At 39.4% G+C, this 25,171-nt stretch overlaps 1 protein-coding gene across 1 annotated transcript in view; it reads left to right on the top strand.

The window, feature by feature from the left end:
* LOC121528491 (RNA binding protein fox-1 homolog 3-like) overlaps window positions 1-25,171 on the top strand; it is a 464,058-nt gene that overhangs the window by 154,539 nt on the left and 284,348 nt on the right. Inside the window, exon 2 of the mRNA XM_041815974.1 lies at window positions 7,615-7,736. Coding sequence (XP_041671908.1) covers window positions 7,615-7,736 — 122 coding nt within the window. The remainder of the gene's footprint in view (window positions 1-7,614; window positions 7,737-25,171) is intronic.

The following is a 25,171-nucleotide window of genomic DNA, read 5'->3' as shown; positions in this document are numbered from 1 at the left end:
GTATTAAACGGTTTTAGCACCTAAAGTAAAGCAATATTTTGTCAGCGAAGCGACAAACAAAGTCATTAATAAGTCACATACAGGCCTTCAGGAATGTTGCATATGGCATCATATGCATGTTTATGAAATCATGCTTGCACTATCATTAGCACGCAGTGGCGGACTCAACAATTCTGGGGCCCCAGGTGAACATGAATGGGGGCCCACCACATCCATTGTTCTAATCTTTTAGAATTTATTTTTCAGTCAGGAACACTCTCATCATACACTTTACCATTTTATTGCAAAATGGATGTACAGTTTTACTTGGTAGAGAGGCTCTGCTCAGCAGATGTTCCCTAGGTTAGTCAAGCAACATGCTTTGACTATCTATGGAGCGTGTAGCTAGAAACCCCCATATGGATGCATTTATGATAATGCATACTGCAAAAAAATGAGCTAATAAAGCAAAACTGGAATATCATATATGAAGAGAATGATGTTAACAAAGCTTATGAAACATTTTTACAGATATAATGCATACTATCAACCTCCTTAAGCAGTTTCCCATTAACCCTTAATGACCTACCACAGAACAAGTCCGCCAGAGCATATCTTTACATTTTTACATGCTGTAGTGCCATTTTTTGAAGTATTTGAATTAGCTATACATCAATACAACCCTTAGAACCCAAATTTTAATGATATGGAGGTGATAAGTCCATAGTAACAAATTAAACTGCTCAAAAGTGCAAAAAAAAAAAAAAAACACAAGAAAAATGAAAAGTGTTTTTTGTTTTTTACACAGTTTCCTAAATACAGAGATGTCATAGCTGTTTCCCTCAAAATTGTGATTGTAAAAAGGTTGCAGAAGATCATTTCAAACCACAGAAAAAATATTTTGTGTATGTTCATTTTGAAATACAATTATCTTTATAAACTGTGGCAAAATGAAAATAAGATGAAATTGTGCCTAAATATCAGAAAAGACAGCATCTTTGTAAAAAATAAACTATTTACAATAGTGAAATCAAATCTGTAAGATTGCCAGACACTTTTGAGCATACATCTTTGCAGAAGACCATGTTGAAACAATAACAAGTGCGACTCGTGACCTGCAAGAAAACAACACATTTATAGCCCAGATTATATTATACTATGTTGTTTTTGATGTGTGCCCTTTGTACTACATTTACACAAAAGAAGAAAAGATATTTCGAGAAGGAAACAGAGCTCTGGAACTCACTGAATGTGTGATATGTCAGTGCCACTCCTCTGGTTTTATATGCAAAACAATTATTTCTGTATCTCATTTGGTTACAGTTCAACCCACGGTTGAAAGTAGATAGGCAAATGGGAGTGCCAATGATCCGACAGGTTTTAAAGCAGGGGTGTCTAACTCAAGTCTGGCCCATGGTACAGATATATCCGGCCCGCAAGATCATATATTTCCATTATAACTGGCCCACCAGTATGAGGTCTGCAGATTTCCTCCAAATTTACAATATCCCAGATGAGTCTTAAAAAATATCAATAGTAAAGCGTAGAAATTATCTGATTGAAGTCAGGACCTGATAGTTTGAGATGAGGTCTGCAGATTTCCTCCAGTACAAAAATGTAAACGTATCCGTGATGATTTAAAATATCCTTGTTAGGTCATAAACATCTGGAACACTGGGGCCGGGTATCCAAAGTTTTGTCTGAATTGCTAGGTACCACCATATCAATCAATCTTATTTCTCCTTAATGATGACTCTCAACTGCATATAAGCGGAAAACAGCGCAAACTGTTGCTAAGCGGCCTTACAGCTGCCAAAAAACTTGCAGTGCAAAGATGGCTACCGCCTCATGATCTTAGTATTAGGAAATGGTTGATTTACTTTCACAATATAGTGTTACTTGAGTTGTCTACTGCACGGATTAATAATGCTAGAGCCTCCACTGTAGAGATGTGGTCAAGTGTGGCTGCGCAGATAAAAGATAAACTTCTTGGGTTATGAACAGAGGAACACCACTCACTATAATATACTGTTGACACTTGATGATGATTGACTGGTCCAGTGGAGAACCGGGGGGGGGGATATGCTTATAAAAGTTGTATGGATGTCAACAGATGTTTCATTCACAATGGTTCAATAAAAAAAAGTTGTTCACAAATAAAAAAAAAAACCATTTGAAACAGAGCAAAAATATTATTATAAAAAGACAAGAATGTGGGAAAAGTAATTACTTTGTGTGTTCATGTCAAATTTGCAATTTTGCATCTCAAAATTATGACTGAAACTTAGTATTTTGACTTTTTATTTTATACTTTGACCCTTTCAACTAATAATTTTGATATTCTACATCATATTATGACCTTTTAGATACACATTTTTAAATCTGGAGTCGAATTTTTGACCTTTTAACTCATTATGTTTTAGTTTAAAGTCATATTTTGACCTTTCAACTCTTAACTTCAGCTTTTAATCCCATATTTTGACCTTTCAGACTTACAGTTTGAAATTGTAGCTCATTTTTGACCTTTTAAATTCATGATTTTGACTTGCTCATGTATTAGCACTTTTAAAAACATTATTTTGCTATTTTAGTTTTGTGTTTTGACCCGTTGCACTGATAAGGTTGACTTTCTATTTCAGATTGAGAGCTTTAACTTAACATTTTGACTTTTTTTTTACTTCAAAGTGATTTATTATCAGTGCTAAGTTTTATATATATATATATATATATATATATATATATATATATTTCTGGCAAAAAAAGAGGTTGACAGTTTATAGCCCTACCTCTCAGGCTGTCAGGTTAGACTTAAATCCAGAATGTGGCCCCTGCTGTGATTGAGTTTGACACCTCTGTTTTAAAGGGTTAATTAGGCTCACCTGGTAAACTAATGACCAAACCTGTCAGAGATTGAAGTCAGTGTAAGTATAAGTTTGCATGTTTATTTCAATTGAAAAAAAATGAATTTACACAAAGAAAAAAGAACATTTGGTGTCTTTCGCTCTAGTTCATCAGCTAAAACCTCCGTGGTCTGTTCGCAGACTTGGCACAACATTTTAGATTGAGCCTTTGCAAGGTGGATTTGCCTGATTACTGACATAGAGTCTCACCAATCCATCTGCTTTGCAAGGTTAGGAGACTGTGGTGGTTGTTTTTCAATTGAAAGGTCATGGGTTCAATTCCTGGCTGCCCTAGTCACATGCTGATGTGTCCTTGAGCAAGATACTTAACTCTAATTTGCTCACACTGCTGCATTAGTGGCGTGTAAATGGGTATGGATGTGTTTGAATAGAATGAGTTAATACTGATGGCCAATACTCCATAGAAACCTCTGTCATATGTGCGTGAATGTGGAGTGAATGGGTGCAAATGGGGAGGTGTGACCTGCAGTGTAAAGCACTTTGAGTTGTCGGACGACTAAAAAAGCAAGGATCCATGTAAAAACCCAGGCCTGTTCAGCCAGTGTCTTTAAAAAACAACTGTTTGGTTTTTCTTTTCTAATTCATCTGAAATCTATCCTTCTTGGACCCTGACAAACCTGGAATTTTCACTTGACTTTTGGTCTGAACAAACTGAGCAAGAGAGGGAGAGGAAGAGACAGGACCCAAGGCCTCCAAAGACCATTTTATGCCCAGCTCAAATTTTCTTTTCCTCCTGTCCTGTTATTCTTGCCATAAACACCAGGTGAGCCAAGTGGGGTAGCAGGCTGAGGAGTGATCTCTCTCTCTCTCTGTCTCTGTCTCTCACACACACTCACAACCCACAGGGTATTGACTGGGATGCAAGCCTAGCGGATACTGACTTGCCAAAGAACCAGGCAAGAACCAAGCCAATAGGCCATAACTCTGTGTGTGTGTGTGTGTGGGTGTGGGTGAGTGTGTGTGTGCCAAACTACTTAGAGTGATGGAATGTAAGATAGGCTCTCTCTAAGTGGAGCCAGGAGACACCAGATCGTGGCACAAAGGCAGAGCTGCTGCAGTGAGACAGAGTGTGATCTGGCTGAAGTGCATTTCACAAACCCTGGAGGAGAGCTTCATTTACCTGCTCTCCTTATTTAGATCTCATCATTCACTGGTGCACACCGCAATCACATTACGTATTTTGGGCTTTGCTGTAATTACATCTGCAGATTGACACTTCTCATCTACTGGGTCTGTGGCGTGTAGCTCATGAAGACTGTTTTTCTTCTTGGTTGTCTAAATAAAGGCTGTAATCATGCCACTGTGAGCAGTGTTGTTTATTTGAACTCTAATTGGTCCGTTTGACATCCCTGAAAGATTCATTTATTTTTGCTAACTTTAAGGTTTTGAGTTTGCTTAATCTAATGTGAGCAGTGCAACTTAAGATAAGGTGGTTCCATGAATGTGGTAAACCATGCAGTGTAAAATGTTATTAGAAAACCAGAGAATGACCGCACTTATCAAGCAGCTAATGTAAATCTTATTTTGCACCCCTCTTTGGTTTGTGCTAAATTATGTTACTGTACAGGCAAAAAATATGTCAAGCCCATACAGATGGTGTATCATGTGCAATCACTTTATCAAATTACATCAAAGCTTGATCCAAATATTAAGCTAATGCACCTATGGAAGGCAAAAATGCATGTTTTTCTCATTATTTGTGTGTCATATTGTGAATCTAGTTGCTCTGGACTCTTGAGAATGCTACAAAGCTGCAGCCTTCCCTGCCATGGATCGAGTATACAAGGGCATGTGCCACTGTGCAGAGCAAAACCATGGTGCAGATAGAGCATGATGCACATGGATTATGTGAGTTTTAGGGGCTATAGAACCCAAATGTTTCATAATGATCAGTAAAAAAATGTAAGGCTGAGAATTGTATTGCCATTGCATGGTTTGGCTTTCACTCTGTTGTTGCATTTACATGCATAATTAGTTTAAGGTACATTTATATCTCCATCAGGTTTTTTGAATCAGGGGAGACTAGTAAATGCATTGAAGAGGAGCATCTTTTTTGCAATGGCGTGATAGGTGTGTGAACCTTTTTTTTTTTTTTTTTTTTTGCTGAAGGCACACCTTAGTAACCTTGGAAAGCAGATGGATTTTGCCCGTTTTGGTGCTTCTCACTGGCAAATCCATCTTGCAAGAACAAAGAACAGCAGTGAGTTGTTTTCTTTTCAAAAACGACAAAAGTCGTGTACTGACATGGCTACAGTCGCCCTGGTTGGTGTTATGCAGTTCTCTATGGAGTTTATTCCTCAATAGGGACGCAGCTGGGTAGCGCAAAGTCATGTGTTTTGTTGCTCTGATTGGCCCGTAAAGATGTGACGGACAGAAAGTTCATCCAATCACCCTCTAATTTTTTTACCACCAAGGAGGTTATGTGATCGGCAGGGTTTGTTAGTTAATTTGTTAGCAACACACTGTAACTCCAAAAGTTATGGATGGATTTTCATGAAATTTTCAGGAAATGTCACGAATGGCATAAGGAAGAACTGATTAGATTTTGGGAGTCAAGGCTTTGTCTGCTCTGAGGCTTCCAAAATTGACTAAGACCATGACAAAGCAGTTATTAGGTAGTTTATACAAAGGTCTTTTGATAAGAAAAGTGCGCAGGCCTTTTTATAGGGTTTTATCAGTAAAACGCTTAAAATCTATGTTGATTTTTGGTGGCAGTGTGTCACTTTGTCTTCTTTCTTGGGCCCTGGGGGGGCCCTGCTTTTCCTAGATACGTGGGGGGGGGGGGGGTCTAAGGAAAAATGGTAGGGAAACACTGCCTTAGACCATGCCAGAATTTAAAGGCATACCAAAACCATATCTATATAAAATAGCCTCTCTTCGTAAATCAAGCATATAGCATTAGTTCAGGCAAGCCACGGAGTCAAGCCCCCCCTCGTAACTGAGATCAGCTGATCTCATACAAGCCCTCATCAGCTTCATTCTAAGCACGCTATTGGCAGATTGCACTCATGCTACCATATTTAAACTGCTCTTGCCTGGCCACTTTTTACAACCTTCCTCCACCCCAGCTCCTCCTTTATTCTCCCTCTGACTTTATCACTGTCATAACTGCTAATACAGACCCAGTTCAGGTTTGTGGGATGAAATAGCCATTGTAGAGAAACAGCAAGAAGATGTTACGGGCATCATAGCTTTATCTGAGTGAGTTGCTTTGCTCACACAATGAAACTCAGTGTTAGTTTATGAAATGCATGGTAGTCATGCGCCCAGCCATGATCAGCTGGTGACCAGCTGATCCAAATTATTGCCTCCCGGCTTTAAGTATGACAACTTCTCACTAGTTTGTTTTCATTAATACTGATGCACCACACCGCTGTTGGCAAACGTTAACTTCCTCCACCCCAGCTACCTCCTTTATAGCATAGAGCTTGTTGCACCCTCATATTCAGATTCACGCTACTATAGATTTATTGCTTTTGAACTAGTGTTCAAAACTATCCATCCATATGGGTGGAAAGTCAAAGCCTGCGGCTTGACTAACCCAGGGAGCATCTTCAGAGCAGAGCCTCCTCTGCCAAGTACAGCACTTAACAGTACATTTTCCTGTTTTCATGTGGACAGCAGTGTTTTTGAGAATGTAAGGTGTGTGGACAGGATTGTTTTTGAAAACAAAAGGGGGAAACACCCATTTTCAAAGATACCCAAGTTTGGATGAGGCTAACTTGTGTAATTCTGTGTCTCATATCAGGACAGATAAGAGGCAGAGCAGCAGCAGACTCTTTCCTTCGATTGTTTTGTTGCTTTTCTCTCCTTCTGTTCCTCACGTCATCATCCACTTATAAAACTCATGTTTGCATGTGTAAATGTGTGTGTTCAGGGCTGGTCTGGGTGGTCTTCTATCAAAATCATTCCTCCAGTGTGACCTGACAGCACTCCTTTGAAGAGATACATTAGTTCAGTCTAAACATTCTGAATTTATACCAAAGCATCCACATTTGTGCTGCATATACTTGCATTTAGAACTGATCCAGGCTTTTGTTGTCTGTAGTGTGCACAGATGGAGAATTCCTTGTATGCAGTCACTTTTTATGACATCTTAAAAGTACAGAGGAAACGGCAGAAAGAGCTTTTCACATTTCAGTCAAAAAGTGTTGAACTATATTTTCATTCCAGCCATGTTCCACTGCAAACAAAAACCCAAGAGCCAAGCAATTATTGCCCTTTATGTCAATAGTCTTGTAATGAACTGTTAATTTATCTGAGCTCTTTCCAGTCATATGCAAAATACTGCAATATTATGATTATACTTTTCTATTAACCCTATTTATTCACATCTCCATCTGAATGCAGAATCAATAGATGCTTGAACATACTTTCAGATTTGGAAACTTTCTGCATTTCTTTTATAATATGACTATCGACCAATCACATTTGAGCAGGCCTCAGTAATGTGAAAAGAACTTTGGTGATGGTACTGAGGTAAAGGTGGAGGCTGTGTCTGATTGATGAAAAGTAGGAAAGTTTTAAGGCCTAATTCTGACAAGCAGGAGGAGGAGGAATAAAAAAGATTCACTGGTTGTGTATGAACACTCTCACGGCTGGTCTGTTTTATTAACAGCCTCTCTCCTTTTGCAATGTGTATCCTGTATAATGTATTGTAATTTTCATTGTTTTTATGCCACGTTGAAAAATGACTTGTGTTTTCTTTTTGCAGAAACCAAGCCAGGAAGTGGTCTGTGCAAACCAGGAACCATTGCTCTGTTTGGTAACGTGGTGTACAGCGGGCTGCTTAACGAGCACTTCTGGCACTTCGGGGTTCCCCTCGTCACCAGACTGGTGAGTCTCATCTACTCCTCTTGTCTTATTCTCTTCTTGGCTTGGTGCTTTTGCTTCAGCTGCTGGTTCTGTCTCCCTTGGAGTCTGTCTTTCTCTCACAGTCTTTTCTTGTGACTGATGGCTCTTGCACTCTGTTAATGAATTACTGGGAGCAACCCAGTAACAGTACGCCTGTACTAATGTTGCTGCACTGCAAGTGGACTCAAGTGTGTTTCAGTTGTGGAGATTTGTACAAATGTGTTAGCTGCTGGTGAAAGTTGTGGCACAGAGTCTTTATTTGGTGGTTTTGTGTCTTCAGCCGTTCAAATAATATCAGATATATGGTCATGCTTGTGCACAGTTGTGATACGTCATCTCAGGCCAAGTTTACACAAAAACAGTCCACTCAGAACTGAAATGTATCTGATTTTTGTTTTAAAAAGAGTTTTGCATTCTGACAGCAACTACCCTGCAAAAAGATCAGGAAAACCAACTAAAAGTAGCTTCTCTGGCAACAAAATTTACACCAAAGCGATTGAGAGATGTGCAAAAAAAGACTAGCTTTCAGTGTGGCCTTCGTCCAGTTACATCCGAGCCATTTCTGTCATGAGAAGCTTTCAGTGTGGCTCCTTGTTCTTGTTTTAATAAAGAAATACCAAGTTTGCGAATCACTCCGCTAGCAGCCATTGTATACAGCCACTGACACTAAAACTAACCCCCCCCCATAACTACCACAAATTCATGCCACCTGGCTGAAGAGAAAAAACATCTTTTCCATCATAATAAGCTTTTAATCTTGCTGCCATACAGAAACATGGTCCAGCTCTGGTAAAACTGCTGCACTACTGCAGCTAAATCAGAGCTAACCAGCGCACCCATGGTAGCCATTGCAGACAATTTCAGTATAACTAAACCCTGCCAATAGCTACCGCCTCGTTCTCCTTAAACCAGTGTTTCTCAACCTTTTCAGCCTGCGACCCCCGAGATAAAAGTGCCAGAGACTGGGGACCACCCTGTACCTGCAGGTGGTAGAATACAGAGAAGAGCTTTCTGGAGCCCAGCTGAACTGGGGGCCGTTAGAGTCAGCAAAATCATGATCCACCATAAAGTTATGCTGTGATAATCATATTTTATTTTGTACCTGAATAATTGCCACATTTATCAAAGCAACAAATATTTTTTTTAATCACTTGTGCTGTAGTATATAGCCATCCTGAAATATAAATCCATCTGCTATAAAGCAAAAATTAGTTAAATAAAGCTAAAATGCGTTAAAAACGGCAAACACTGGCAGAAGAGGTGGTGACGGGATTTTAAATGTAGTAGAACTTTTAAAAAAGTGTCAAAAGTTAGATAAGAATGGCAAAAAAATTAGTAAAAAAGTGGCTAAAAGGGTTTAAGTTGCAAAAGCAGTCATAAAGAGTGGTAAAAAGGTTTAACAGTGGCAACATCGGCTTAAAAGGTTGTGAAATAGGATTAAAAAGTCGCAGAAATGGGTTGACTAAGGCAAAAAAAGGCAGTAGTGGCAGGAATAGATTACACTGGCAAAAAAGGGGCATAACAAATAGTTACATTTGGATAAAATAAGAAAAAATGGGTGTTAAAGAGTGGTGTAAAGGGGGAACAGTGGTAACATTGGGTCAACAAAGGCAAAGGGGCAAGAATTGGGATAGGTGTGGCAAAAACATGCGTAAAAAGTGGTAGAAAGCATTTAAAAGGACAACAGTGGCTTATAAATGGCAGAAAGGGGGTGAAATTGGATTGAAAAGTGGCAGAAATGGGTGTAAAGTGGCAAAATTTGAGGGGAAAAGTGATGAAAACAGGTTACAATGTGGCAAAATTGGAGTAAACAGGTAAAAAAAATGGTTAAAAAAAGGCAAAAATGGGGGCAAATTTGGCAAAATAATGAAAAGGGGTAAATAATATTCAATCAATCAATCAATCACTCAAAATTTGGCAAAATTTGGTGGCAAAGTTGTTAAAGGGTGTCATAAATAACACTTTCAACATAATAACCCAACAATAGTTTACAAACCTCTTTTCAGCTCCAAAATGAGGGGACTTGAAGTTAGGGTGCTAGCACCAATGCTACTGATAAACACACACATGCATTGGTATCATCAGTAAATCAGAACTGGGGGAGCTCATCCTTTGGGTTTGCTAAGGGCCCAGCTAAATATGCAAGGCTACTGACGGAAATGTAATGGGCATGTGCACTACATCCCCCTTTTTTTTTTTTTTTTTTTTTTTTTTTTTAGAAGGATATGCAGATTGCAAGTGATTTTAAAACCTTGTAATTGCATATTCTGTAAAAAAAAAAAATAAATAAATAAATAAATTTTAAAAAAACAGTCTGAGGCCTATTTTTAATACTTTTTATTTCCAAACATCTAAAATAGCAGCTTAAAACAAGTCACCATTCTGGACTGACACTGTTGTTGGGTAAACTTGGTCTTGGTCTGAACCTCATGGAAACCCCCAAGGCTTGAGCACGTCTGTCCATGCTGGATCTTGTTGATACCTGGATTGTTCCTCTGCTCTCTAAGCTGTAAATCACACCATGATGGTAGATTACCTTCCAGGCTTTAGAGCTTTCAGGGTAGCTGAGCTTCTCCCTACATCCCCACATTCTCTCAAAAAGCTTCCATATTGGCTCTGCTGATGATTTTACTCCACTTCTATAAATAATGGATTGCTTTCCAACATTAACACAAACTAATGCAATTTTAGTGGTATTTCAATTAACTTTGAATTAGTCTGCAACCTCTTCCATGTCACTTGCTGATTGCAAGGCTCTGTTTTATTGAGCTGCTGATAAATGTTAGATTTGATAGATATCGATGCTGTCTCTCCGTCAGGATACAGCGGGGGATATTTGCTGGCTCAGTTTGATCGCTCGTCCATGAAACTATGAGAAACACACACACACATACACTCGGATTCATCTGCTTGCTTATTGCCTCTGATGAAAGACAGCTGATTTTGGTTTATTTGTAAAAAATGTTGTCTTTGCTTTTTTGGTGGATATTAAATTCAGACGATTGATCTCTGCTTGGGAACTGGAACCAGTTGTTTTCAAATCTTGAAGAGAAAGACTTTCACGGGAACGGAGAAATGTACAATATTTATTTTTATCATTGTGAATATTTAACGTGAGCATACCTGCACAGCAGCTGATATCATCAAAAATTATTATTAGCTACAGAGGCCATGTTTTATTTACACTGACGCTCTATTGCACACGCACACAGCTTTTCTAAATGATTCAGAGCTTTGCAGATGTCGAGTGTCATGGAGTCAGAGCTCTTTAACAAAGATAACAAAGTTCACATCTGGCCTCTCGCTGCTCCTCCTCACAGCTCTCTTCATCTCCTCTTATTCAAAGTGCATTTAAAAATTTAAAAAAAATGTGAGTTCACTGCACTCACATCAGCCTTAAAATGATCAACTTGCTTCATTTTGGTTATTTAAGTCTAAATTTAAGCCTCGACATCCTGCAAAATCCTCACACAGCGCTCTATGATGCACTGTGAGCACCTTTGTGTGTTTTCCAACATTTACAGACTCAAGTATTGAAAACCTTTTCCAACCACTTCATTTATTCATATCAAGGAGTCTACAGGACAGAGCCAATCAAAAATAAATGCTTAAAAAAGAGCCTGTTTCGAAACTGGCATGAAACTACTACAACTCCAATTTCAAAAAAGTTGAGACGCTGTGTAAAATGTAAATAAAAACAGAATTCAGTGATTCTCATAGACCCAAATTTGATTCAAAATAGAACAAAAACAACATATCATATGTTAAACCTGAGACATTTTACCATTTCATGAAAATATAAGCTCATTTTGAATTTAATAACAGCAACACATATCAAAAAAATAGGGACAGGGCCATGTTTAATATAGTGTAGCATCCCCTCTTCTTTTAACAACAGTCTGGGAAGTGAGGAGAGCAGTTGCTGGAGTTTTGGGACAGGAATGTTGTCCCATTCTTTTGTCAGGTATCATTCTGGCTTCTCTGCATTCCTGGGTCTTCTTTGCTGGACTTTTTATGATTTCTACGGTTGAAAGGTCAAGACTGCAGGCAGGACAGTTCAGCACCTGGACTCCTCTATTGTGAAGCCATGTAGTTTTTGATGGATGGAGGCCTTCCCTGGAAGGGACGCCATAGGCCAGGGCTATTAAATTAGTTTCCATGGGGGCCAATTCCTGAGAAAGGCCTGAGTGCAGCATGACATATGAGTAATAATTTTATAGCTTCAATCAATCTATCAAACTGTTTTGAATGTACTCGTCCATAACACCTTCATGGTCTTTGCTGTCTGCCTAAAATCCGTAACCTGGCACACCAGATGGATGTGTTTCATACATCCGTCTGGTAAGCCTCACATAGACAGCGTTTGGAAAAAGGCAGAGCCTTCGAAAAAAAAAAAAAAAACTCAGAGGGTGATTGGATGAACGTTCTGTCACGTCTTTACGGGCCAATCAGAGCAACAAAACACGTGACATAGACGCGAACCATGGTGACTAGACATGTCAGTACACGACTATTGTCATTTTTGAAAAGTTAACAACTCACTGCTGTTCTTGTTCTTCTTTTAATGAAGACATGTTGTCAAGTTCTGATAAAACTGGCGCTTTAGCAGCATCCATGCTAATGTCTTCCGCCATATTTGCACCGGTCTCTTGTTGCTGCTTGCTTACATCATGAAAGTACGGGAGCTTTGCAGGATGGAAACACCAGTGCAAAACATGGAAACAGGCGTATCCATCTGCTTTGTAAGGTCATAAAATCCGTGCCACAAGTGATCATCCTGATTCAGCTCTGTGTGGATCCGTACAAGTCCACAAAATGATGCAGTGTCTTTATCTCTACCATGAAGTCTGCCCAAAATCTTCTTGGGGTCAAAAGTTTAATCCAAATGGTATCACAATTAGCATGAGTCATCTTGAAAGTTGTTTTTCTTGCACATCAGCATGTGCTCATTGCATCAAAATTGCAAAGTTGTTCTCTCTGCTTTCTTCGCATAAGCCAAGCAGCCATTTTTGTTGTTAAGGCTGAATGAGGCTAAGATTTTCTATCTCATCCCCTTGTCAGTGTGTATTTTAGTTTATGTTGCAGTTAATTGGTCATATGTTTACTTCTAAGTCTTAGTCCACAGGACATTACATCTGTGGTTTCCACAAAGAATTTCAAATTTTGGTTCATGTGACCACAGAACAGTTTTCCATTTTCCCTCAGTCCATGTGATTGGCTGATTAGCTATATATGTTAACAAGTAATTGAACAGGTGTCCCTAATAAAGTGGCTAGTGAATGTATATCAGGAAGTCAGAAGCTTTCTTTATGTATTTCTAGCTTTCACTTGACACATACTCATGAAACAGTCTAGGATTTTTTTGGAGAAATGACATTGTTGTTCAGTTGGATGCATAAACCGACAAGGAGATGAGATGAGGTCAAACAACAGAAACTCCAAAGAGGAGTAATTAGTGATTTACTGGAGTTTACACACTCCGCTGACTCTGGAGGTCATCTAATTTAGATTTTAACTAGCACTTCTGTCCCTGAACACTGACTGAACTTGACAGCTAACAATGTCCTTGTTTCTAACCTTGACTAACGTTAAAATGTTAGCTTCTTAGCACACCTGTGCTTTCCTGATAAGGAGTAGCTTGCCTTCAGTTCCCAAACAGCAGCATCATTGATCCAGACACATCAAAAATGTATAAAGCTGTCTGTACTTTTGGAGACTTTCATCCTGGCGGCTATGTAAGGAAGGGGAAGTCTTCTACTGTATGAAAACATCACTGAAGTGAAGTTCTGGCAGGGATGTTTCTATTGTGGGTAAAGTAATTCTGTATGAAGTTCCAAAGTGCCTACAACTTAGAGTTTATCTGAAAATCGATGTTGTTCTGCAGTTGGTGTGGGATGTAAAGAAGCATTGTTTTGCATGGAGAATTAAGAGACTGAAAGCTATGAATTAACAGCTAAGTTATAAATATGAATGTCATGATGGCATAAATGGTGGACAGAGTGATCCCATTTTTGCCAGAGTCATTAAAGGAGGTGTTACACACATTTCAGACTTGGTGCATGTTTGCTGCATGATGGCTGCATGACGACTTTGGCTATTCAAGCTAGATTTTTTATACAAGTCCGAAGAATCCTAGCTATCCAAGGAACTGTCTTTCTTTATTTTGTCCTTTTTATGATAGCTTGCTTGCTGTTGTCATGTTCTGCCTCTAATCAGCAATCACAGATAGCAAGAGAGGAATAACTGGGGTAAGACAATGGCAATGTGTAACATCAGAGCCTGGGTGAATGAGTGAGTCCATGTGTATTTGAGGATCTCGCTGTGTGTTTACCTGTCATGCTGCTGCAGATGCAATGCACTAGTAAAGGTGGTATGATTGCAGAAGTTTGCGATAATCTGTTGAGGCATTGCAATCTGTTCAGAACAACTCAGATAGTACTGGTATCATCAGTCTGGCCAGAACAAGAAACACTTTGATCCTGCAGTAAAAATCAAATATTCAGCCTTGAAATCCCATGTCTTCACTCCAACACTCACCAGGAATCAAAAACAGCATTTCCTTCCACCAGGTAATAGCAGATGTGAGGTCTTTTTCAGACTTTGTTAACTCAAATTGTACCCATGATTTACAAGGATTAAAACTGGTTCTCAATTGGGGAGTTGGACCCAAAAAGTGGAAGCTATTTTCAGTGGATCAAGAAAAAAAAATGCTGCAAAACATCTAGTTTTTTTGAGAATAGCTGAAAAATTATAAATGAACAGATGAGTAAATAATGATTAAAATGACCTCTGACCTCATGATACATCTACCAAGATGATGGTTTGTTGTGTGGCGATCTCAGAATTTCATCTCCTCTTTTTGCAGATGATGTTGTTCTGTTTGCTTCCCTCGGCTGGTGATCTCCAGCAGGCACTGAGGCGGTTTTCAGCTGAATACAAAGTTTCTAGGATGAGGGTCAGCACCTCTGAGTTTGAGGCCATGCTTCTCTGCAAAGAGAGTGAGACGATGCCCTAGGTGAAGAAGTTCAAGCATCTCGGGGTCTCTGTAATGAGTGAGGCAAGAATGAACCGTGAGATTGACGGGTGGATTGGTGCAGCATCAGCTGCACTGCAGGTGTTGTAACAGACGGTGGTGAAAAGAAGCTGAGCCATAAGGCAAAGCTTTCAATTTCCTCATCTATCTTTGTTCCAAACTATGCTAATTATGTTTGGTTAATCACCAAAAGAAAGGCTGGGCCCCTTCTTTAGAGATAGGGTGAGGAGCTCGGACGTCCAGGGGGAGCGTGGAGTAGAGACGGTGCTCCTTCGCATCAAAAGTAGCCAGTAGAGGTGGTTCAGGTATCTGATCAGGTTGCCTCCTGGCCACCTCCCTGGGGAGGTCTTCCAGGCACATCCAAATGAGAGGAGACCTTTGGGCTGACCCAGAACTTGCAGGAGGGATTATATAACCCACCTGGCTGGAAACTCCTATGAGTCCCTCAGGAGGAGGTGGAAAATGTTGCTGGAGAGAGAGATGGTTGAGTTACTTTGCTTGCTGCCACTGTGACCTGGACCCAGATCGGTGAAATGGAAATAGAAGGATGGACAGGTGCTGACCTATTATCAGCATGCCTGATATATGGTTCAGCATAACATGCAAGGGTTATATAAAAACTTTCATTTAAGATGAATGTTTAAAAAAAAAGGTAAAAGAGAAAGAGAACAAGTCTGGTAGAGATCTAAGGTTGAGTAAATGAATGTACGAGGATGGATATCAGTACTTACTCTGTATGATTTTCTCCTTCTTACTGTTCTTCTCTTTAGAGAAAATAATCCCACCATGCTTTCTTTTACATTATTAGAATCATCTTTCTGTAAGGAGACTGACAACCCTTCTCTTTCCCTCCCTTCCATCAGCAGTAGCGGGGTTAACAGTGTCTTATTTCTTTACAGCAGCGTCTCCTGATCTGCTGCCCGGCCTGCTGGTCATCTGGTCTGCTGGTTTAGTTATGCAGATGCAAAGCCTCGAGCGGAGCTGCTCGTATCTGTTTGCTTAAAGGAATCCTCTCTGCTCCTCACCGTGCATGCACACATTTAGGTGACGATTCTGCTTTGTTAAAGTCAGCAGAGTTAACCAAGTTTCTGTCTAGAAATATGGCATTAATTAATAAGGCAGGGAGAGTTGATGATCCAGTAAAGGAACTGGAAATGGCTTTTTGATTATGTTTGTTGAAGGAAACAAAGGAAATTATTCGACTCTGATTGGTTTTAAGAGACTATTCTACAGGAAAACCAACAGAATCAGAAAATGGCCCAAAGCCCCATATATTTAAATTCATGTGATGAAATCCATCATAGAAACTCTGACACTTAGTAAGAAGTTGGGTTATACTAGTGCAGCTACAAAGTCAGCAGGGCAGGGAGAGAAGTTTGATGGATGGGACTTTTGTTCTTTTTAAACTCTGATATTTATTTGAACCCTAAACAGGCCACTTTTGTGCCTTAACCTGACCAAGCCAGCACTCTAGGCAGTAGAGTAGTTCTAACAAATAACAATCATGAGTATGAATATGCTGCTACAGCAATCACAAGAAAACACCATCATTCTACTATCCACCTGCAAAATGTACACTTTACTATCATGAACTCACTTAAATTTTATCCCAGTAGTCTTAAAAAACAGGGATAGTAGATTTGATATCTGATATGCTGACATTTACAAATTAATTCTACATAATTTCGATGCAACAAAGAAAGTTCGGACCTAAAACTTGGACCTAATAACCTAAATAACACACTTTAAAGTTAAAGGAATGAGGATGCATAAAGGAAAAGACTTCCATATTGTTCCTACTTGAACTTTGCTCAAACTTATCTGAACATTTGGTGGATATTTACAGATGATATTTCAGTTGTAAACAGCAGCAGAAATGTCCATTACTGACAACACTAAAACTGTGTTAATTTTGGCAGCTATTTTTTATTTTAGTTTTAGTCTTAAAAAAATGCATTTTAGTTTTAGTCCCATTTAAGTCATTTTTACCCTTTTTAGTTTTAGTCTAGTTTTAGTCGACAAGACCTCAAAACATTTTAGTCTAGTTTTATTCCATCAAAAAGTCCTTGCAATTTAGTCTTTACGCTTAGTCCAAGCATTTATTTTCTTGCCTAAATCTGGTACCAAATCATGGTAGTGTGTTCTCTGCACTCTGCCAAACCTGGGGTCCCTGCTTTCTACAGCTGAGAGGCAGAATAGATACAGATGCAGTGTTTTTTGACAAAGATCTATTTTTGTTAGTCTTAGTCTATTAATATCTGCAGATACAGGCATCGTATCGAGCAGGGGTTCTCAACCTTTTCAGCCTGTGACCCCGAAATAAAGGTGCCAGAGAACCCCCACTGTACCTAAAGGTGGTTATACCAGGCTGCCTTTATCCCCCCTGATAAAGGGGAGAGATTTCTGGGGCCCATGGAGGTCAGCAAAGCCATGGTCCATTGAAAAGCTAAGTTATGATAACCTAACCTTGCAAAGCAGATGGATACGCCGTTTCCTTGTTTCTCACTGGCGAATCCATCTTGCAAATCTGCCATCTGAACCGTTTGGGCCCGGTTAGAAAGTGACAGGACTAATCAGCGACGAGGGGCAGAACTTTCAGGCGCGGCAGAGTCATGATGTAAACAAGCAGCAGCAAGAGCTTGTCAAGTTATGGAGGAAGAGATTAGCGTGGATGCTGCTAAAGTGCCAGTTTTATCAGAACTTGATGACATTTCTTCATTTAAAGAAGAACGAAGAACAGCAGTGATTTGTTTTCTTTTCAAAAATGACAAAAGTCGAGTACTTACATGTCTATAGTTGCCATGGTTCGCGTTATTCCTCAGTAGCTGCGCACGTGCAGCTCGATAGTGGCTGTGTCACGTGTTTTGTTGCTCTGATTGGCCCGTGGAGATGTGACAGACAGAACGTTCATCCAATCATACTCCAAGTTTTTTTCAAATCCTCTGCCTTTTCTCAAACGTTTCCTATTGAAGCTTTATCAGTTGGATGTGTGAAACAAATCCATCTGGCATGCCAGGTTGATGATAACCATATTTTATATTTAACCTGAATAATAACCACTCCTATCAAATATATTTTTATTCATTCGTGCTGTAGTTTATAACCTTCTTGAAAATGAAAATCCCTTTTTGTAAAAACAGAATTAAAATGGGTTAGAAATGGCTAAAATGGGCTAGAAATGTAAAAAAAAAAAAAAAAAAAGATGTGTGAAAAGGTGGTGAAATGGCATTTTAAAAATAGCAGAAATAGGTTAGAAGAGGCACATATTAGATTAGATTGAAAAAAAAAAAACAGCAAAAAATTGGTTTAAGTGACAAAAAGAGGCAAAAAAGTGGTAAAAATGGAATGAAAAGCAGAAGAAACTGGTTTAACCCTCTAACACCTGAGTTTCTAGACTCTTTTTCTTATGTTAACCATAAAAGGACCAGAAAATGACCTGTGAGTCGGTGCTTTCGCCCACTTTTCCACAACACTTAGAACTTCAATGGCAGTTATTTACATTTTACTGTATGGTAAGAGTGTTTTTAACAGTCTGAAATGAAGAAATACAAAAAAGGGGGGGAAACTTATGCTGGATTTTTAGTGGGAAAATGTGAAATTACAGTAATAACCACTGTTGGCTGTGAAGTGCAGCTTTCAGAAACTGTTTGAATTTTTACCAATAGCACAGACAGTCGTGTAATTATGGTAACGCAAAGTGTGCTTCAACAGCTCGTTGTCTGCAACGCGCTAGGTGTTAAAGGGTTAAAGTGGCAAAAATGGGTGGAAAATTTGGTAAAATGGGATTCAAAAGGGGAAAAAAAGTGTTATCAACTGGAAAAAATTACTTAAGTAAGGCAGAAAAAATGTAGAAATTGGCAGAATTGGGTTAAACTGGCGAAATGGGCAAAACAAATTGTGAAATGTGGTTTAAATGGGCAAAAACTGGCCCTAAAAATGGTAGCGAGGGGTTAATTGTTGCAATATTGGGGGTAAAGAGGCAAGAAATGGTTCTGAAGTGGCAAAAACAGGCAGAAAAACAGTGGTTGAAGTGTGTAAAATTGACAAAAATGTGGCAAAAAGTGGAAAAAATGTGTCAAAATTGTTGGGAAAAGTGGTGAAAGCAGGTTTAAATTTGGCATAATTGGGAAAAGATGCTAAAAAGTGGCACAAATAAATACTTTCACCATTAGAAACCAATAACAGTTCAACATGCTTTTCCTCTCCAGCATGAAGTGAGTTATTCAGGATGCTAGCACCAATGCTACAATCCCAGCTGAGGGCTCACTCTCTGCGTTTGTCAGAGACTCAGTCAAATCTGTGAGCAGACTTACTTTTTACAGCTTTTTGAACATGACTTTGATTTCAGCATCAATCCCACCAAATGACCATGTTTTGATTTTATATTTTACTAATTTATTTAACTAATATATTTTCAGAAACATGGGTAAAATATACAATTTGAAATCATTTAAAAACATTCTTAGTTTTTAAAGGCATGTGGCAACCCCATCCCTGTGTCTCATGGCCCCAAGGGGGTCCTGACCCCCACTTTGAGGACCAGTGATGTAGAGAATATTACCTATGCTATCAAAAAGGAGAGCCCTGTTAAGGCATTATTATGCCTTAATCATAGGCTCACAGCAATGAGGTTTTGCATTATGGGCTTCCCACATACATGGAATAGCTGTAGGCCATCTAAACACAGCAGATAAAAGCAAGGACATTTGTGTTTGGTAGATTATTTCTCTGTTGTAACGGTGCTTCTTGGTCATAAACCTTGTACCATTGGAAAGCCGGTTTGTTGTCTTATTTCTTCAAACTTCAATCATACAATCCACTAAAGTGGAGTCAATGTCAGAATCAGCTGTTTGGCTGAGGGCATCTGGCAGATTTTCATGGGTGCAACACACATCCTCAGCTCTGCTGCTCATCCCACAAATGCATGTTCCTTACAAATATGGCGTCATTTAAAAGACTCCCATGGCATGGTATATATTCTACATCCATCTGGGCAACACCTCATAGAAGGTTTTGGAGAGGGAAGACTTTTATGAAACAGAAACTTGGATTCTGCTTTTACTAAATCACACCTGTAGCTTCTGCCTCTCTCTTCTTGGTTGATGCTGATTGGTCTGATCTTTCTCTGACTACAAACATGTCATCTTGCAGCTTTGGGAGATAAATCCAACGGATGATAAACATTGAATCTTACCAATCCATCTGCTTTGTAAGGTTGGCTTTAGACTGGGCTAGATTAAACTTACAATGCCCTCTGTCTTCCTTTTGTAGCTTTTTCCTCGAGGATTATGTGCCTTTAAGATACTCCCCCCGCCCATTCTTTGTTCTCCTCCTCTAATCCAGCTGTGGACATCTCACTGTCAGTTTTGTCCCCAGCTGGAGAAATTGAGAGATGATGGGAATACCAGTTTGTTCACACTTACACACCTAAAGGACACCTGTTTATTAAGATGCAACACATTCCTGCACAAACACACCATGAGCCTGTCTTTTTTTTTCCTCCTGGAAAGGGAAGAGTAAACATTGGTGCAGCCAAAGCTGCCTACCGACTTTTTTCCAGGTGAGAGATGGCTCGGCGTGCCTGGCAGCGGACAGAGAGTCAATGAGAGGAACCCCGGCAGGAGGATTGAGATCAGGTAGAGCTGGCAGCATCTCTCTCTGAAGGCCTGATGGAGGCTCTGCTGGCAACAGGCAGCGAAACCCAGACTGTAGCGTTCAGGCTGAGCGGGATTGTCCAGAAGAGAGAGAGAGAGAGAGAGATTGAGTGTTGAATTCTTCCAAATATAACCCCTCTGTATTCACATTCAGCTGTTTTTGTTGCTGTTTTGGAGATTAATCAGTATGAGATGATGACAAAGGGTGTTGTAAAGTCAGTGCTGTGAGCTATGGAGGTCTTTTTTTCTCTAGATTTTATCCAAGTGTTTTCTTTGATTGAATCCCTACAGACAGCGGTTTCCCTGCAGCTTTTCCTCCTGGGCTTCATAAAGAGATAGAAGAGATAGATGCTCTGACGACACATTTCAAAGGTGCTTAAAAACAGCTTAAAAGGAAGTATGAGAATTACAAACCAATATCAGCAGCTTCACTCAGTTCTACATTTAGTTAATGAATCAAAAAGTAAACTACCTTCATAAAGTGCAATATAACAGCACTGAGAGATTTAAAAGTACTATGCTCCATAATATGACAAGGAAAAAGACTAGAAGTCCTTTTTTTAATCTATATTGTCTTTTTTTTTTTTTTTGTTGAGGATAGCCTCCTACAGATGCCCACGAACAGGTAGGAGATTGCTGGTTGCATAATCCTCGATAAACTAAAGTTCAGAATACAATAGAACTGGAACTAGTGGAAGCACTATTATAGACTGGGGCAGTCTTACAGGATTCATAGGATTCTTCAAACCGTGGGATAGATCTGAGGCCTAATGACATCCTAATGCATCCTAATCCATTTGTGCAAAATTTGAAGGAACTCCCTCAAGAGTTTTAGATTTATTATTTCCATGCATGCTGCACAGCTACACCTGTGTGGTCTGAAAACATGACTGAGAGTCAGGAGACAGCTTTAAGGGCTTATTTTGTCAAACACACTGTTTAACACGTTCCAGGCGCCGGCCCGGTAAGAGTGCCTCAAGTTGAGCTGAAACAGTTGAGAATCGGTCAAAACGTTCAGCACCACCAGTACTTTTCAACCTACCTGATCTCGCCGCCTGAGGATTTCCTCCTCATCCGGTAGCCAAGGTCCCAAGAGCTTTGCCTGGCCGCCTTTATGTGACGTACAGCTTGTCTAACAGGAAGACAGATCCTGCAGGATCAGGAATAGTACCGCTGCGCTGAGCTTTCATTCATAGGCGTGGTGCTGCCTAGGACCCTGTGAGTTGGTCCAGACACTTGGGGCAACCACATGCATCATAGAGGGGGCAACTGGGAGTATACCTGGAGAGATGGAGCATGGACCTGGAGCAGGCCTGGAGGATGCACATTAACAAGCCAGAGCAGTGCAGGACCAAGGCTAATGCAGTGAAGTGCACACTGGCATATGCTTCCTATATCTGACCTGACTGTTTAACACTTACTGTATGCAAGAAAAGGACTAAATTAAGTCCACTGATTTGTAGTCAAAGCAAGGTGTTCCAGTTTAATTGTTTTCTCTGTGCAATAACCCAGTCAGGGGTTACTTGCCCACTTCCTGTTGGGATTAGAACCAGCTTTTATCTTGAAAGAAAAAATGAAGAACTTCTCATAAATCAAAAGCTACAACATCAGCTTAATTACATCAGAAAAGAACTTTCTATAGATCAAAAAGTAAAAATGTTAGGAAGATGCCGAGCTAAGCTGTATGGTAGCTTAACTGTGAATGGCCTGAAATAGCAACAGCACATAGTTAAGGCATTTAAGAAAATTCAGTGCACTAATTAGGGCCCGAGCACAGACTTAGGATCGAGGACCCTATTGTATCTGTATGCGCCGAGTAATCACTAATTTGGGGCTTTAACATGCTCAAAACCCACCAAACTCTACAGAAAATTGTACCCCAGTGAAAATGTTTGTACCACCGTGGAATCGTGCAAGTTAATCAAATGTGAGAAAGGGGACTGGGTAAGAGTGACGTAAATGACTATTGGTACACATATGTATCATGATTAGACGACAAAAAAAGTCTCTAGGGGCCATCCTCTAAAATGTACAGGAAGCGCACTTCAAACAGCTAAAGGTCAAAATTTGGTATTTTTGGGCAATTTACAAGTTTCATATTTGAACAAACTAGTCTGAGGGATTTTATCCGATTGACTCCAGAATTTTTCCGCTCATACTTGATAACCTGGGCATCTAAAGTTTTACAAACTGTGTAATTTCACTATAGGGCGCAACCGTGACCATGGCCTGAACATGAGCTACTTTTTGTACATTTTTTGCAGCGAAAATACACCAATAATGCCTTATAACTTTTTAATGCTTTTGTCAATCATCACCAAATTTCATAGGCATGATCACACATTGATCTTAAATACATTCACACCTCAATATCATTACTATGTCACAGCGCCCCCTTCTGGTAATGAAACATTTCTCCCTGTGATTTTTTGAATTTTCACTTTAAATATTCAGCCCCCTCACACCATTTTGCCTAGGCTTATGATTTTTAGTTTGCATATAGGTCATCATAAGACGTGCAAAAAAGCCCTTATGGGTAGACCCAAACCCAAATCCCAACAGGAAGTCAACCAGCCTCATCTCAATTTCAAAATAAGGCATGTTTGATGGGGCCAAATGACTTTAACCTGTCATAACTTTAGTAAACATTCTGTGATCTTCTGCTCTTTCTTGCAAGACGGCAATATCACATTGAACACGCTCACATGCAATTACTGCCGATTTCACAGGAAGGTGCCATAACTCTCTAATGAAACATCTGATTTGCTTCAAATTTCACTTCAATAAAGTGATAAAGGCGTGCCCCTCCACAAATTCGCCAGGTTATTTCATTGTTTTGCTGTAGAAGTGCACAATTGGGCCATTTCTTTTTTAACGAGCAATTCATTATCTCGCCGTTTCACACAAAATCGATAAACGCTTACATGGAACCTCTGATTTGCATCAGATCTCACATGATGAGGGTCTGCCTCTACAAATTTAAATGTGTTTTTACATGTGTTTTGCCACTGCGCCACCTACAGCAAGGACGTAGAAGCATCTCTAACATGCACGGGTTGCTTACCCAATTACTCCCACAGTCCTGCAATTACAACACACCCTGACATGCGCTTGGGTGTGAGAGCCATTCATTGCTGGTTTCAGCCCTGCTTTCAACTGTAATTGCGTCACGAATTAACACTTAAACTTTTTCCTCAATATAGTAAATATAGTCTAGTGCAGAGGTGTCAAACTCAATCACAGAAGGGGCCGGATTCTGAATTGAGGTCTAACCTGAGGGCCTAACAGGGTCCTCATTTAACCAAACTGTTAACCTCATTACTGCCAGTAATAAATTACAGGGGAAAAAATTAGCTCTGATGGATCGTTTTGAGATTTAAAAAGTCAAAATGATAAGCTTAAAGGCTCAAAATAAGTCTAACTAATTAGTTCAAAATGTCAAAACTCTAAATTAGATGTTAAAATAATGCTTTAAAAAGGCAAATGTATAAGAAAGAAAGTCACAATCACGTTTAAGAGCAAAAATATGACTCAAAATTTAAAACTGTGACCCTAAAAGGTGAAAATATGAAATAAAAAGTCAAAGTTATTAGTGCAAAAATTCAAAACACGAAATAAGATGGTAAAATAATGCTTTTAAAAGGCAAATGTTTACAAAAGAATGTCACGGTCATGTTTTTAAGGCAAAAATATGACACAAAATTTAAAACTGTGAACCTAAAAGGTCAAAATATGAGATAATGGTCAAAATAATAAATGTAAAATGTCAAAATATGAAATAAAAGTCCAAATAATAGATTTAAGTCAAAATTGTGCAATGAAAATGTTAAAATATGAAATGAAAACACAAATTAATTTATTTTTCCATATTCCTTTTCATCTAATTATTTTTACTTTTTATTTTTTCACATTTTTATGACTTAAGGATATTGAACATCATCAAAGTTAAGTTTACTTTTTTATACCGGAGGAAATCTGCAGACCTCATGTTTTAGGGCCACCTATAATAAGAACATGATATGATCTTGCGGGCCAGGTGAAACTGTACCATGGACCGGATTTGGCCCCCGGGCCTTGAGTTCGACACCCCTGGTTTAGTGTATCCCTCAGTACTGTCTGGCACTCCAACAAAGGGTTAAACATCATTTTAAGGATGAAAAGTTCAGCACAGGAGCACACCCAAATCAGTCATTATTAAAGGTTTATAAGCCGTAACTGCTTCATGAATGGTTAATAATCATTTACTCATCGTTAATAGATGAGTTATTATCCTTTAATTAGTAGGAGCTTTTTGCTACGCTGAGCAAACATCTCCCTAAAGCCTGCGTCAGCTCAAACACGCCGAGTATGACGGACATCGGCCCGCCTTAGCTCTGTACATTAAAGTCAGCTTCTACATCTCTGTTGACCTGATGTTGCTCTTTTCCACCGACACTACCGACCCAGCAGCAGTCTGTCGTTATTTTTGTATTAGCTCACTCACATGCCGAGTCTGGCCTAACTTATTCATGACCCAGACCTGAAATAGCATGACACCCACATTTGATAGGAAAATGTTCTCTTTTCAATGGTAGTTGCTGGGGAAAAAAGCGCTCTGTGTCGTCTTAGGGGGAGCAGTGAAGGAGTGAGAGCTGAGGCTGCACACCAGGCATGCATACATGTATGTAAATGGCCTCATTTCAAGCAAGTCTTAAAAACCAATTTCAGCACAAATGGCTGCAGATAATTTA

Source organism: Cheilinus undulatus, linkage group 20, assembly GCF_018320785.1.
Source record: "Cheilinus undulatus linkage group 20, ASM1832078v1, whole genome shotgun sequence".
Classification (NCBI taxonomy): domain Eukaryota; kingdom Metazoa; phylum Chordata; class Actinopteri; order Labriformes; family Labridae; genus Cheilinus; species Cheilinus undulatus.
Note: the sequence above shows the minus strand (reverse complement) of the source record. Positions and strands in the feature narration are given on the sequence as shown.